Here is a 17,292-nt window from a genome sequence, read left to right on the forward strand (position 1 = left end):
TTCAGACGCAAATATTTTTCTGGCGAATAAAATATTCATACCTGCTTCAACTGATTCACGAGCAAATAAAATATTCATATCTGATTCAACTGATTCACGAGCAAATAAAATATTCATACCTGGTTCAAGTGATTCACGAGCTAATAAAATATTCATACCTGATTCAACTGATTCACGAGCAAATAAAATATTCATACCTGGTTCAAGTGATTCACCAGCTAATAAAATATTCATACCTGATTCAACTGATTCACGAGCAAATACACACACATACATACCTACGCACTCAGACACACTTGCAATCAAACACAAATACAAACGAACATACATCCAGAGTTTCTTCCAGGCATCTCTTCGGGGGGGGGGGGGGGGGGGGCTTTGCCCCCCCCCCCCCCGAAATTTTTTTTACCGCCCCCCCCCCCCCCCCGAACGAAATGAAATTTATATAATTTATATAGAAAATATATACTTTTAACAGTGTCCGCCCCCCCCCCGAAGAAAGTGTACCGCCCCCCCCCCCGAAAATTTCAAGTGCCCCCTCCGGAGAAAAAAGTCTGGAAGAAACACTGCACACATCCTCAGCCAGTGAGGGATTAAAGGGGGGGGGGCTAGTGAAGCAGCAGCCTGGAGACCCCCATTATTTTTGGGCCCCACAATTTCTTTTACAGACTATAATAAATTAAATTTGTATAATATATTATTTTTATACTAGTTGATTGGTTAAGGAAAGATAATAAAAGCTTTTTTTTAAAATTAACAAACAAATATCCCCTAAAAATCACAGAACATTTAAAAACAAACAAGATTTAATTATTTTCTGCTTGCACATGGTTTACTTAAAGCGTAGGTGCCTAACATAATATATGCTAATTATGACGTAAGCACACAAATTAATCTCCATCAATCATTCATCTAGCTTTAACGGCCGTCCACTACCTCACTAATTAATATATCTGTCCATTACTTCACACTTCGCATTTTATTTGAAATCATAAAAAAAATATAACATATAAAGACTGGCCTAAACGAATGAGAGCCTGCTTCAAACTTCCCTCTAAACTCAGACGAGGCTTACTTTTTTCTGACAAAACTCATCTATTTTAAAAGGACCGCATCTTTAAGGGAATTTAATTGGTAAAGTTTTAAGGAAACACAAAGCATAGCCTACACCGTAATTATTAAAACGTTTACGGAACGTCGTGCGCAGACGCACGCACACACACCAATATATTATATATATATATATATATATATATATATATATATATATATATATATATATATATATATATATATATATATATATATATGTGTGTATATATATATATATATAATGGGGATCGCCAAATTGTATGTTCGCCAATGGCGGCGAGAGGGGTCGCTACGCCTCTGCCTGCCCAGTGTCGTCCCCCCCCCCCAACTCAGACATGTTTTTTCTTTGAAAACAAAGATTTTGGCTGAGCATGGGTCTGACCACACTATCTCTTCATATGCTGATGTCACAAGTGAACTATACATTCTACCCAACATTAACCGGCCCAGTGTCCCGCCAAGTTTTTAAAAAAAAATGATTTCGGCCGAGCATGGCTCTGAACACACAATCTACGTCATATGCTGATAACAAAGAAACAGATGAACTCTACTTCCCCTGCCCTGTTTATTAACAGTTTTGTCAAAAAGAACATTGTTCTCTACCTAAATACGATTTTACAGCTCTACACAAAGTGCAGATTCTCTCCTGTAACCAACAGACCAAAAACAAAAAACCCACTTGTAAACAAACTTGAGTTTTTGCAGTATACAGATAGATAGATAATAGTTGGTTTTTAAAGCTTGTTGTTAAAACCTTTTTACAAGCTTTTATTTAACTTGCTTCTCTGTCTGTCGTCATTCGTCAGTCTATCTAGATCGAAACGCCCGAACAAAATTAGGGCACTTCTAACTGATAGATTCGGTTAAAAGACACGAAGACAATGTAATCTGACATTAAATTTGACTTAATTGAATGCTAAATTCATTTTGATTAATTAATTAAAACGTTGGTCTCCTGTATAATATAAGTATCCAATATATAATAAAGTGACCCACACTTTTTTTAAATAGTAATTTAAATAGTAGTGTATTATCTTATATTTAAAGAAAATCATTTATTTAGTGCATTATTACAAGTAATCTCTAATTTAGTATTAAAAACACAATTACATCACATCTTACAGGATATGCAGTAAATATATAAGGTGGTGTTTTCTGTGTGAGCATATGTATGTATAGGTGTATATATGCATAATATTTTTCATGTATTACGGATGATTTTAGCATGACTAGGTGTGTGTATGTGTATGTGTATCTACATGTTTAAGTGTGTAGTGTGTTTGTGAACAATAAAATATACATGTAATTGTTTTCGCGTGTGTGTGATCGTGTATGTTCATTTGTGTTTAAGTCTGTTAATGTGTGTGTGCGCGTGTACTTGAGTATTCGTGAGAAAAACCTCTAACTCGATAATGTTTAGTTACCGTTCATACATTTTGCTATTAACCCCTTGAGAACTAAGAGGCAAATGTATTGTATAATTTAAAATGAACACCAAATAAAACTGTCACGTTTGAAAGGTATTGAAACTAAATTATTCAAAATTTGGTATTGAGAAATACAATTAAATTTAACAATTAAATGTGACGGTACCTAACAACACCAAATTTTGAAAATTGGAAAAAAATATTTAATTTGTTTTTACTTTCTCGTATATACGAAGTATAGAGAAAGTATTGTAATCGTGCACAAAAATCACTTGAAATTTTAACAATTTTCACCGTATTACACCTCAGTCCTTCATCACATCCGAAGTATAGAGGACTTATTTTAATCGGGCAAAAGTTATCAATCTAGATTTATCAAAATTAAGAGGTTTTATGCGTAATCCAGTCTGAAAAAACTGGGCTTTGCAATTCTGTCCGTATGTCTGTGTGTCTGTGTGTGTGTGTGTGTGTGTGTCTGTCTGTGTGTAAACACGATTACTTGAGTACCGTTACAGCTAGGTTGATGAAATTTCATATATAAGTATTTTATCAAAATCGTAGATCTGTGTCTACTTTTGAGCGATTTCCGATAACCGGAAGTGGTACTTTTTCTACTTTGAATTTTTCAAAAGCCTATAACTTGAGTACTATTTCAGATAGATAAATAAAATTTCACATGTGAGTAAAAGATCTAATTTTCAACCTTCTGTTAAATTTTGAGTAATTTCCGTTGACCGGAAGTAGTAATTTACGCTACTTCCGATTTCTTAAAAAACTAATGTAAAATTTTAAAGTACTAATAATATTGCGAACTATTTTGCACTTCTTTATTTGGCGTTCACTTGGTGTGCAATTCTTTTGTCTACGAGATTTTATTTTATTTTTAAAACTTTAAGTATTTAAAATGGATTGAAAATCATGTCTATAGCCCGAGTTTCCATCGAGAAAGTTTAGGGGAGATCACTCCCGGTTTATTTTTAAAATAACAAGCTAGCTGGCTCTAATAAATTTAGCAAAATAAGGATCAATGATTATTTCATGAATACATTTGATAGTTTGTGAAATTTAAGATCTACGAAAAAGGTTGTTTCTTTCATGGTAACCATATTTTCTCATTAGTCTCTAATGCATGCACATATTTTACCTTAGTACCCTAGATTAGATGCTGAAACATAAAAAGGCTAATTAATTTAGATTAATTTTTAAGGGGTAGCTAAACCCCTTATGTCTAGGTAAATAATTCTGGTTTATGTGTACATATACAACTTATCCTGTCTGATAGAGAGATATGTTTAAATTATTTCAATGACATTCTACTGTATATTTAACTTGAAGATCTCAGTAATTTAATAAGTTAATAATTTCGTTTTGGGTTTGTTTGGCTAATGTGAAATGATCTACGTTGTATAAAACAATTTAGACGTCGTGCTCTCTAGACAAAGTAAGCCTTTGAAAACAGGCACACAAAACCTGTATAAATTAAAAAGTTAGCATTATAAATTATTTTATATTTTCTAGTAACAGCCCAATGTTGTTTTTACAATTAAAAAAAAAAACAAGGATTTTTAATTTTTCGAACAACCTCTTCCTTGCAGTCTATAATCAACTTAGAGTAAAGATTTCAAACCTACTAGACATTTTAAATTTTTACTTTCTTGTATACGAAGTATAGAGGAAGTATTGTAATCGTGCGAAAAATTGAAATCGAGATTTTCACAATTCTCGACGTTGTACACGTCCCTGAGTCGGAAAAACATATGTTTTGCAATTTTCCGCATGTCTGTGTGTGTGTATGTATGTGTGTATGTATGTGTGCATGTGAGTACCGTTACAGCTAGGTTGATGAAATAAATTTCATATACGCGTATTATATCAAATTTGTAGTTCTGTATCAACTTTTCAGCGATTTCTAATAACCGGAAGTGGAACTTATTGTACTTTTAGTTTTTCAAAAGCCTATAACTTGAGTACTGTTTAAGATAGATAAACGAAATTTCACGTATAGATTAAAGATCAAATTCTCTGCCTTCTGTCAAATGTTTAATTTTCGTTGACTGGATTAAGTAATTTACGCTAATTTCCGATTTCCCCAAAAAACCTATTTAAATTTAAAAAGTACTACTACTATTCCGCATTATTATACACATATTGTTTGCCGTTCACTTGGTGCCAATTCTTTTTTTTTATACGAGATTCTATTCTATTTTAACAAGTTTATGTAATTAACATTAGATTAAAAATCATGTCTATATCTCGAGTTGCCATCCCCCGTAGTGTTATATAAGAATATTCGAGAAAGTTTAGAGGAGATCCTTCCCAGTTTATTTAACTTGGAGTAGAGGGAAGAGCTTTTGAACCTACTAGAGACTTTACCGATAAGTGTGCGATAAATAAATTTTAAAATATGTTTTACAATCTTCATGGTCCTTTATGGGTTAATGTACAAAGATTGGACTCATTCGCAGTTTGTCGCGTTTTTGTGCAATAAGCTCCCCCCACTCACCTTATTGAGGTCGCCACACGTGCACACCACTGCAAATTTCCCCAGCGAGCTCACTCTGTGTTTGCACGCCACACCAATCAGGTTGCTAACAAGTGTCTGTGTATCATTCAAAGTTATCGGCACCAAAAGTGTAACTACTGGAATCTTCCTTCGTTAGCATCTAACTACAAGGTAAACAAAGTCTTTGATTTGTTTATAACTTAAAATAGTACAATTTTTCCTCCATGCATGACATACGATCGATACACTTCACCCCCCCCCCCCCCCTCTCAGCCCCAACGTTAAAAGTTCTTGAAATCTTTTTTTTTCCTTTTAAAATTTTAATTATACTTTGTCGAAATTAATATATTACTTAATTACTGTTTTAAAAGTTTTAAAAAAGTCTTTAAAATTTTGAAAAAAAAAAAACCTAAAAAAAAATACTATTAGTAACCCAATACCTCTTGTATACCAGTTTTCACACCTATTTATGGTTTCGAAAATAAACTGAACCTGCTAATGAAGATTTTATACCATTTTTACTTTCTCGTATACGAAGTATAGAGGAAGAATTTTAATCGTGCAAAAAAAAAAATCGAAATCGAGATTTTCACAAATCTCGACGTTTTACACCTTCCTGAGTCGGAAAAAACATAGTTTCACATATATTGCATATATAAGTACTAGCTGCATACCAGTTCTCCGCCACAGCAAATCTTTTTTAAATGTACCAACTTGGGAACAGAACTAAACTAAACATAACACAAACCAACGCAAAAAAAAAAACACAAACGAAAAAACAAACACAACACTCATAACATAAACACAATTTAAATGCAATCATAAAGGCAAATTGCTCACAGTCTAGTCCCGGCGGACGCGTCCGACTCAGTGAATGACTACAAAACATAGGCGTAGCGACCCTTCCCGGCGCCCGGGGACAAACTTTCGATTTGCACCCCCCCGTCGGACTTTCGATTTGCACCCCCGCCTTCAAACTTTTGATTTGAAATCCCCCCCCCCCCCTGCTCAAACTTTTGATTTGCACCTCCCTCAAATTTTTTCGATTTGTACCCTCCCCCCCCCCAAACATTCGATTTGCACCCCCCCCCCCCAATAAAGTTTTTTCCAACCCATTTTTGCGCCCCCTAAGGTCGGCACCCGGGGACATTATATAAATTCTGACCCGCCCCCCCCCCAATAAAGTTTTATGACTAAAACCATTGCGCACTAAATGAACGTGATGACTTTATATAATAATGGGGAATAGTTGATTAAAAATAATAATTAGTAAACAGTACGTTCTTTGAATAAAATAAATAAAAGATAGCCTTTTATCAATAACGAGCCGACCCGCGGCGAATCAAACGCCGCTATTTATTTGTTTTATTTTCTACTTATCAGTATTTCATAATTTGAATGCTGCCACTGAAAATATTTGCTTTAAAACACTAAAACCTTCCTTTCCCCAACCCCTATCCTCCCCCCGTGAAGGCAGCCTCCTCATAGTTACCTCCCCTAAGTTTAAAATCGTTTCAAACTAAATTATCTTCCCCTAATAGTCGTCATTAAATCCGGCTCTACGATTGTAAACATTTAGCGTAAACCACAGCTCACCAGACCATGTTGGGGTGGGTGTGATAGCGATATGCCTCGAGAGGAAGAGAGGGGCTGCTAGGAGGCGCACTTACAGCTTGGTGTTTTCTAACGTCTCCAAGAAGAGAAGTATATATATATATAAATGTACTCTTACCCGTCTGCATAATTTGTATTTACATTTTGCTAATTATAATAATCCAACAAGTATTGGAGATTTTGGAATCACATTTTTTAGCGTGAGCTGAATTTATTTTTAAATTACCTCCCTTAGCAAAATTACTAAACAGTTCAATTAGATTTTTCTACCCTACTGTTATTATGTTTTTAAAATGTATCCATTTTTTCTAGGAATATAAACGAAAATGATATTTGACATTGATCCTTTTAATATGTTTTAGCAATGTGCGTGTATTTAATATTTTCTTGACGTTATGCAAAAGAGTAAAAACAGTTGCAACTATAAAATAATTTTATGTCGTTTTATAAACAAACCCTACGCTATTACTTATATTAAGACACTTCTATGCACTGAAAAGCACTGCAAGATGTGCTGTTTACTTTTATGGTTCCAAAATCTATAGCGATGACGGAAGAAAGGCAGGACTGACACACTACCAGCCGGCTTATATTATAGAGTATATCAAATTTGTAGTTCTGTATCAATTTTCAGCGATTTCCGACAAACGGAAGTGCAGCTTATTCTACTTATAGTTTTTTTTAAAGCCCGTAACTTGAGTACTATTTCAGATAGATAAATAATATTTCATAAGTAAGTAAAAGATCTATTTTTCCGCTTTCTATTAAATACTGAGTAATTTCCGATGACCGTAATTAGTAATTTACGCTTTTTCTGATTTAAAAAAAAACGCTTATGAATTTATAAAGTTTTAAAAATATTCCGCACTATTATACACATACTGTTTGTCATTCACTTGGTGCGCAATTCTTTTTTATGCAAGATTCTATTCTATTTTAAAAAGTAATTAAAAATGAATTATAATTGTAGAGTATCTCCGTCCTTTTAGAAAAAGATATTCGTCAGAAGCCATTCGTATTTCCCTCCGTGTTAAATAAAACATGCGATATCAATTATATTTACATTGATTTTGATTATGATGACATGACGATTGTTATTGATTCGTAATGACAACCGTTATTTCTGTTGTTATGTATTACTAGACTACCCGTCATCTATTGGATAACTGTGGGTTTCGGGGGTCATCCATAAAAAACATCACGTCTGTCACTTATTTTCACAAAAAACCAGACCCTACATCCAAATAGACGTGACACCTCAGACGTTTTAGTCTTTTAAAAACACCTATTTCGGCTGAGCATGGGTCTGAAAACACTATCCCTTTATATGCTGAGATCACAAAAACAGGTCAACTCTAATTCACCTGCCCAGCGTCCCCACAACTTAGACATGTTTATGTCTTTTAAAACACCGATCAGAGTTTCTTCCAGACATCTCGGGTGAGGGAGGTGAGAGGGGGAGGGCTCCGCCCCCCCCCCCTTTCCCCGACGAAGAAAGTCTACCGCCCCCCCCCCCCCCCGGAAAAAAAGTCTGGAAGAAACACTGACACCAACACAGACTGAGCATAGGTCTGACCACATTACCCCTTCATATGCTGACGTCACAAGTGAACTATACACCTACCCATCTCTACTTCGCCTGCCCAGTGTCCCGCCAAGTCTCAGACAACATCTTTTTATCGTTTACAAAAAGATTCCGGCCGAGCATGGCTCTGATCAGACTATCCCTTCATATGCCAAGAACACAGAAACAGATGAACTCTACTTCACCTGCCCCGTGTCCTGCCCAGTGTTCTGATAGAAAACTTTATCATTCACATCTATAAAAAAAATTACAAAAAAAAATAAATTACAAGATGTGTTTCGAACCCGTACCACACACACGGTTAGCGATTACACTATGAACTCACCTCTCTGGAAAATTATACTTGTATGAAACTTAAGTTACACAAATAGGCCCAAGATCCAGCATTTCAAATTTAATATTATCCCAAATTAGCCTATTCCATAGCTAAACAAACAAAGATTTATATAAAGTAAAATATTAAGGCCTGAAATAGTTTAGTACATCTAGATCAGGGGTCTCCAAACTTTTCAGTCCGAGGGCCGCATTAACTATCGAAATTCAGTTCAGGGGCCAGTTTCTTCCAGGCATGTCTTTGATTTTTCTGGGCAAACTTCCTCAGCCATCACCAACAAGCGTATTTTCCGTGGACAAAAAGATCTCCGCGGGCCGGATGAGAGGACCTCGCGGGCCGCATTCGGCCCGCGGGCCGTAGTTTGGAGACCCCTGATCTAGATAGAGCTAGATCTAGAATTTACGTTAAGTCTATAATTTTGCAAAATTAGCAGTATAGAAACCGCGTATGAATCTTAAGTTACGCAAATAGGCCCTAGATCGAGCATTGCCAAATTAGCATAATCCATAGCTAAACAAACAAAGATTTATATACAATAATTAAGGCCTGAAATAGTTTAGTATATAGATTCTAGGTTCTAGATTTAGAATTTACGTACTTTAAGTCTAGATCTAGAATTTACGTTATTTCTCGTGACCTAGATCTAGACTTCTAGATCTAGAATCTAGATCTAGATTCATAACTTTTTCTTCCTTCGACAGCTGATCTGTAGATCTAGAGAAATGTATTGTAAAACTAAATGAAAAAGACAGTTGAAAATTGATATAAGTGTTGGAACGTAATAAATACAGCAAACGGACGTATTGTTAAATTTATAGCCGACAGAAAATTTGCTTTAGAACGCGTTAAACATTGGAATGGGAACACAATCTTCTTCGAGAGAAGCCGCCATTGTTGATGTAAAAAGTAAACAAATCATGTGACGTCACTATTCCCACAAAGTAAAGTCAATGTTTTAAACCAGGGGTCTCCAAACTACGGCCCGCGGGCCGGATGCGGCCCGTAAGGTCCCCTCATCCGGCCCGCGGAGATCTTTTTGTCCACGGAAAAAAAATTCTGTTAGAGGTGGCTGAGGAATTTTGTCCAGGAAATTTAAAACAATTTGAAAATGTAGCTTTGGGTGCAAATAAATTTGCCCACCATGTTGCAGACATTGGTGAAAACATCGTGACTCAAATAGCGAAAAATGCAAGCACGTTTCACTATTTTTTAATTGCAATTTGCAATGGATGAGTCGCTGGGCAGCTGTTCCACCTCTCAACTTCTTGTGTTCATTAGAGATGTGGATGAAGACATGAGCATAACATAAGAGCTGGCTTCCCTACATAATATGTATAGCACTGTTACCGGAGAGGATATATTAAATGAGTTAAAGAAAACATTTGCTGATTATAACTTGGACTAGACTAACCTCAGTTACCTGAGTGTTGATGGGGAAAAGTACATTAGTGGCATAAAGAAAGGCTTGGTTGGACAAGCGAAAAACATCCCACAACCTATGTCCTGCACTGTATTATTCACCTGCAAGCTTTGTGTGCTAAATATATGGACATTAGCGATGTACTGAATCCTGTGATGAAGATGGCGAATTTAATAAGATCATATGGGCTCAACCAAAGATATAGAATACGTGAAGAATAATTTGAGAGAAAACTTGGACCTCGAGTTTATTGTCGCCCCCCGACAGTGTTTCTTTCAGATTTTTTTTGGGGGGAGGGGGGGGGGCTCCATAACACCGAAGATATGCCTTGTAGAAACTCTGGCCCCCGAACTGATATTTGATAGTCAAAGCGGCCCTCTGTCTGAAAAGTTTATAGACCCCTGTTTTAAACTTTTAAAATTAATGTGGTTAATCTACCAATGAATAAATCAATAAATTAATTAACGTCTTTAAATAAATTTGTGATTAACAGTCTGTCTGAAAACAAAAAATTGTTCTCCACGTACATACTATTTTACAGCTCTCCACATAGCGCAGATTCTCTCCAGCAGTCAATCAGACAAACAAAAAAAGAAACAAAAAACAAACAAACAAAAAAAAAACAAATAAATATTCAAACATGTAAACAAACTTGACTTTTAGTAGTATATAGATAATTATTATAAATCTATTCTCCTTTTTTACAAAAAAAAATGGAAAGGAAACTAGAATGTTTAAAGGAGTAGCTCTGACGATGATGAAGCTGGCAGTTGTGTCACTGGTTGCGACATACCTTACACCTGGCAGCTGTCAAATCCCGTGTGAATACACACCTCATTTTTACGTAAGAGATTTTACGGCACTTTGTCCATGTGTTAGATCGTACCTGTTAATAGTGTAAAGGATTTGATTGCGATGTGTAATTAATTTTACTGGGTGGTGGTGGGGGAATCTAGCTTTGGTGTGGGTGTAATCTAGAGAACGGTGGACATGAGAGATGACAGTAACGTGATTTATTTTGTTTAAGAAAGTAATTTAGAAATATTTGTACTCCCGAATTGAGGTATTTTTAAATTTGTGAACCAAACAAATACTGGAGGTGTATGTGTGTGTGTGTGGGGGGGGGGGGGGGGTATGAATGGAGGGTTTCTTGAAACAGAAGTAGCCGGCTAAAGGATAAAGCTTTTTATTTGGGACTTTCATATTAGAAAATGTTGCTCTAATTTTTTAATCAGTGCAGTAACGAAATCCTCAACGTAAAGAAAATCAACGCAAGTATATATATATATATATATATATATATATATATATATATATATATATATATATATATATATATATATATATAAGGTCCAAATAGGCCTATATTGTTGCAATTGGTGTCACCCCCCCCCTTCTCCTATTATGCCTAACGGCCAGTAGTATATTAGGTCCCTTTTAAGCCACAGGAGCAGGAGCCGCAGGAACAATGAGAAATAGTAAAATAATCCATCTTTTAATTCTTGTGGAAAAAGCATCGTTTTTTACCGTAAATTATTAGATTTGGGTGTCTCCCCTTTCCCGGTCTTTGATAGACTTATCAGTTATTCAAAATACTTATCAAACCGTTTTCCTTTGTAAAATTTTGGAATTGGTGTTACCCCTCCCCAGGGTGGTAGTTTAAAAAGTGCGCACAGTTTAAAGTATATATTTTTATTTATAGTAGGCTATTTCTACAGGTGGATTAACACTAATTGATCATTAATTAAACTGACCAAAGCATATTTCTATTATATATTTTGCAACTTTTCTCCATGGTGTCACCCTTTTAGATGGTGTCCCCCGGTGCGGTCCGCAGCCCCCCCCCCCCCCCCCGCCTTCGCCTCTTGACGCATCTGGTTGGCCTAATTAGATTTGATCCAGGTTGCGGGATATAATTTCCCCTTGCACCTGGGATTTTGTGAGTCCGCTAAATTAGGAGGAGAATTCAGACATGAGATACACAATGCAGGGGGAGACGACAACAAAAAAATGACGTATCTCTGACATCCGCGGAATGTCTGTAAACTTAGACTAGAATGGACAAATGAGTTAGGGACAAATAGTTGTAGTTTCACTAAGGTTTTTATTTTTATTTTCAGTTGTAGTGAGAGTATTTTTTGTGTTAGATGTTGAGGCGGCTTTATGTTAGGCGTTGCACTTGATATCGTAGCATTAAAGTGAAGAAATAGTTGCAAATTGCGTTTATTTCATATTTTTTACGAACCCCTGCCAAGATTGAAAGGACTAAGCAAAGGGTCGTAACAATATGCATATATATGTATATGCATATATACATGTAAATATTTGCTCATATATATATATATATATATATATATATATATATATATATATATATATATATATATATATATATATATATATATATATATAATATATATATATATATATATATATATATATATATGTATTATATATATATTTATATAAAGGCTCTGTGCTTGCTCTCGTTTTAGTTAAATAACGACACATGTCCACCAAAAGCCGTCTGCGCTGACTTAACGGGCTGGATCCGTGAGAGCCCAAATGGATCACCGTGCGAGGTCACGACCACCATAAACTGCTGGTGTAACCGGCACACCCCTTGTCCAATAGACGATCGGCATATTTTCTACGTCTCTAATCGCTTCACGTAAGTGTGTGAACTGTCGGTTAGGCTCAGGTTGGATAAAATGTTGGTCACTCTCTCGCTCTTTCTCTCGCTTCATATATATATATATATATATATATATATATATATATATATATATATATATATATATATATATATATATATATATATATATACATTTATACGGGTCATCCATTTATGACGTCCTCAAACATTTCTGATTTTAGACACCCCCCCCACCCAGTTTACACGCGTACATTTTCGACAGTCCTCTTCCCCCTCACCTCTATAGCGGACGTCCACAAAAAATGTAAAAGACCTCTCAAAACGTACTACCAATTTACTACTAATCAGTAACATGTATTGTGTACCTATTTACTGATACACGGCTTTAATATTTACGTTAATGTTTATTAATACGCTTAAATACCAAAAGTAGAATGTAACCTATGGAGGAAGAAATTAGTAGGTTTTATTTTTAATTAAACGTCAAAGTATAATTATTTTTTGAAAAATTTCAACGATTGTCCCCACTACCGACCAAAAACCTATGCAAAGTATTCAAACCTGTGTTTGCGGTGTGGGGGGGGGGGTGCTAACACAGTATAATTCCCTGTACTCTTTACACACTATTAGTTTCCGTATTCGGTGAGTGTATTTTAACGATTGATAGTAGCATTTATGAGATTAATAAGTCGCAAGGCCTCCTCGGGTTCATGGCTTCCATTCTGTTTACTTAATCGCTTAATTTTTAAAAATTAGGATTCTTCCATAAACGACGTCACACTCAGGAGGGGTTGGAGTGGGATTTCAGAATGTGTGAAGATACACTGCTATAATGTTAGATAATGAAATAAAGCCGTTGCTTCACGTTGTTAAATAATGTTAGCTTTCTTAAAAACTTCAAACGAAAACCAATCGAGGCCTGTTCAACGCTGACCAGTAATTATTTTAGACTAGTGACGGAGGATAAGGTTTATAATTGTTTTAAATTGTTAGCACATCGATGTTAAATTCAACATATATATATATATATATATATATATATATATATATATATATATATATATATATATATATATATATATATATATATATATATATATATATATATATATATATATATATATATATATATATATATATATATGTACATATGTACAATTCACATTTTATATTTTCTTTCTTTCAAATTATCAAATTGTAGGTAAATGAGGGATTGGTAAGGAAGCTAAGTAATTTCCTGTTATTAATTTAACAGGACAAAGCATTGACAATTTAATTAGATTTATTAGCACGTTCCTCTAGCCTACACGTTTTTAATTATTTTTCCCCGCAGACAATATACCTGTGAACCCAAATGTTCGTTCCCGTGGTGTGACGACATTCAACCCGCTCCAATTGCTGTATCGCGCGAAATGAATTCGCCGGAATTTGGAGGCAACGACTTTAGCAGAGTAAGTTTTATTGATCAATATGAGAAAATAATGGCGAAATCGTCAGTTACAAAACTAATAGAAATTGGACTTAATTTATTATGGGACATAAAAATTACGAACAAAGTATTGATGTATGAATATACATACATAAAAAAGCCATACATACATTTGTATATATATATATATATATATATATATATATATATATATATATATATATATATATATATATATATATATATATATATATATATATATATATATATAATTTTTAAAAATACAATTCTGTTACTTTGAAAGTTTTATTGTTATAATATTCTAAATATTCTAAACTAGATTGAATGTAGATGTCAAAGACACCACAAAATCAGTGTGTTGAACAGACTATATGGGTATGCGACCTTATTTAGACGCAACTGGTCGAATGCAACTCACTCCTCACAACTTTTTGTTTGCAACCCAGAGCTTCAGAAACCTAGTAAGTGAAGGTCATTCTGACACAGTTACCATCGGATAAAATCAGATATAAATAAGTCAAGCTTGTCAGCTACAGTCAAAAGTCAATAGAATATCTATATTTTGCATAATTTGTTCTGCTATGAATTTGCATATTATATATATACTAGCTGCATCCCGTGCTCCGCCACGGTAAATCTTTTTTAAATGTACCAACTTGGGAACAGAACAAAACTAAACACAACACAAACGAACGCAAAAAAAAACAACGAAAAAACAAACACAACACTCATAACATAGACACAATTTAAATGCAATCATACAGGCATATTGCTCACAGTCTAGCCCGTAGCGCCAAATCGCGCCCTTTCCGGTGATTTGCACCTCCCCCCCTCAAACTTTCGATTTGCACCCCTTCCCCCCCCCCTCCCTAAAACTTTCGATTTCCACCACCCCCCCCCCCCCTCGCACATTTTTCCCAACCCACTTTGGCGCCCCCTAAGGTCGGCACCCGGGGACATATGCCCTCCCCCCCTCGCTACGCCTCTCCTATAAAACCCGAAAGATAGAATAATAATTAGAAAACAGTATAAATAATAGGCAGTATTTAAAATATCCGTGTTTTACCTACAATATTTCACTTTATCCATTCACGCATTTTTTTCCAGTACTTTAAATTTTAAAAAATTACAATAGAGTTTCATAACTAAAACCATTGCGCACCTAATGAACGTGATGACGCGTCTATAATAGAGCTGAATAGTTGATTAAAAATTATAAGTAATAAACAGTAGGGCCTACATTCAGTGAATAAAATAAATAAAAGATTGCCTTTTATCAATCCATGCTAATTATAATTTTCTAACAATAATTTCCTCTTACACATCCGAATAATTTGCATTCACATTTTGCTAATTATATTATTGCAACACTAATTCCTTCTATGACGAACGTATATTTGCATTTACATTTTTTATTAGCGTGAGTTTAATGTATTTTTAAATTACCTCCTTTGTCAAAATTAGAAAAGAGTTAAATTAATTTGATTTTTCTACCGTACTGTTATTATGTTATTAAAATGTATCCACTTTTTCTGGGAACCTAAACGAAAATGATATTTGACATTAATCTTTTTAATACGTTTTAGCAGTTTGCGTGTATTTAATATTTTCTTGACGTTATGCGAAAGAGTAAAAACCGTGGCAATTATAAAATAGCTCTATGCCGCTATATAAACAAACCCTACTCTAATACTTATAATAAGACACTGCGGTGCACTGAAAAGCACAGCATGGTGCGAATGTTTACTTTTATGGTTCCAAAATGTATAGCGATGACGGAAGGAAGGAAGGAAGGAAGGAAGGAAGGAAGGAAGGACTGACACACTACCAGCAGCGTTATATTATAGATATATATATATATATATATATATATATATATGTGTGTGTGTGTGTGTGTGTGTGTGTGTGTGTGTAAATTAATCTTTAGGCTACATATAAACATTTTTTGGCAGATTTAGAGTTTGTCCGTCACAACATATATAAATTTATACTTCAAAAAAATAATGCAACGGCTTAATTAATCCGCCTACATAAAAGATTAGTAGTTGGGTCAAATTTTTTGGAGATTTAGTTAAACTCATTTTGCAACACCTTAATGACGATTTGTAAAACGCTCTGAATTTCACGTTTTTAAAGAAAACGTTTACACTCATCTTAAATCGCTCAGTGTTAAATTAGCATAACATATTTTGTTTAGTTTTTATGGTTTAAATAATTAAAACAAAAACTCCTATTTGATCTTTACAGATAGAGCTGACCCATGTTTGCCTATAAATCAGAGTGGTTAAGTCACGTACAGTACAGCGACAAGAGTAATGGACAACCTGAAATACCGGGAAAGAAGGGCACATACATTACACAACACGAAATGGTTTACTTGGAAGTTTTTTAGTCAGTCTTTAAGCATTTCTTAAGCTTATTTTAACTGCAAATGCTGCTTCTAGTTTAGACCAATTAAATCTGTGTTAGGATATTTAAATGACAACTTATTTGAAATTTGATTTGGGAGAAAATTCATTTGTTATCTGCCATTTTCAAGCTAAACATATTAATTTACTACATTTACAAGATATTGAAAATACTTTTAAGTTTTGGTTTTAAAATAATAAGTACTAGTAATGTGTGCATGTATAAATAAAAAACTAGAAATCAATCAAATCCAAGATTCGATGGACTAGAATATGTTTCCAAACTCTTGTAGCTGTGCTGATCATGAATAAAATTAAGAAACTGAATTTTAAATTTTGTTTTTTATCGTTGCTTTCATTGTGATTTACATTTTTTTCTTCTGTTTGTGTTCCACTGTCATATATATATATATATATATATATATATATATATATATATATATATATATATATCCCTTTTCCCTTTTATTTAGAAGCGCTATCCTTTTACAAAAAAAAATTAATATTATGAGAAAAAATATACCTGATCGGAGTTTAAAGGGTAGTTTGCAGCGGATGCAAGTTAGTTTATTATTTTTGGAATAATTTTAAAAAGATAAATTACATAGTTTCAATATTATAAGGTTTTAAAACAATAAAGGCCACACATTTGATACACAGATGCGAGTTTTCAGATACATGTTTGGTATAAATTGAAGTAATACCAGTGTGTTTTGTAGGATGGTCGACTTATAATGAAATAAACTACAAGAAACAAATGAACAGGAATTCAACGACCACAACAACTTGAAGATGTGGATTTA

The 17,292-nt window shown here is 34.3% G+C and overlaps 1 protein-coding gene across 2 annotated transcripts in view; it reads left to right on the plus strand.

Annotated features, from left to right (window-relative positions):
• The window catches only part of LOC131942679 (uncharacterized), a 38,399-nt gene extending 21,585 nt beyond the window's left edge, over window positions 1-16,814 (plus strand). Inside the window, exons 1-6 of one of the 2 annotated variants that reach the window (XM_059302581.1) lie at window positions 5,057-5,193; window positions 10,705-10,819; window positions 12,471-12,646; window positions 13,965-14,082; window positions 14,401-14,542; window positions 16,329-16,814. In XM_059302581.1, the coding sequence (XP_059158564.1) occupies window positions 10,706-10,819; window positions 12,471-12,646; window positions 13,965-14,082; window positions 14,401-14,542; window positions 16,329-16,369 (591 nt within the window). In that variant the 5' untranslated portion in view covers window positions 5,057-5,193; window position 10,705 and the 3' untranslated portion in view covers window positions 16,370-16,814. Of the gene's footprint in view, window positions 1-5,056; window positions 5,194-10,704; window positions 10,820-12,470; window positions 12,647-13,964; window positions 14,083-14,400; window positions 14,543-16,328 lie in introns of those variants that run through there. The other variant, XM_059302582.1, reaches the window with a different exon arrangement.
• Window positions 16,815-17,292: the final 478 nt, after the last annotated feature.

The sequence above is a fragment of the Physella acuta genome, unplaced genomic scaffold (genome assembly GCF_028476545.2).
Source record: "Physella acuta isolate Inbredline_101_S28 unplaced genomic scaffold, ASM2847654v3 ptg000418l, whole genome shotgun sequence".
In the NCBI taxonomy this organism is placed as follows: Eukaryota; Metazoa; Mollusca; class Gastropoda; family Physidae; genus Physella; species Physella acuta.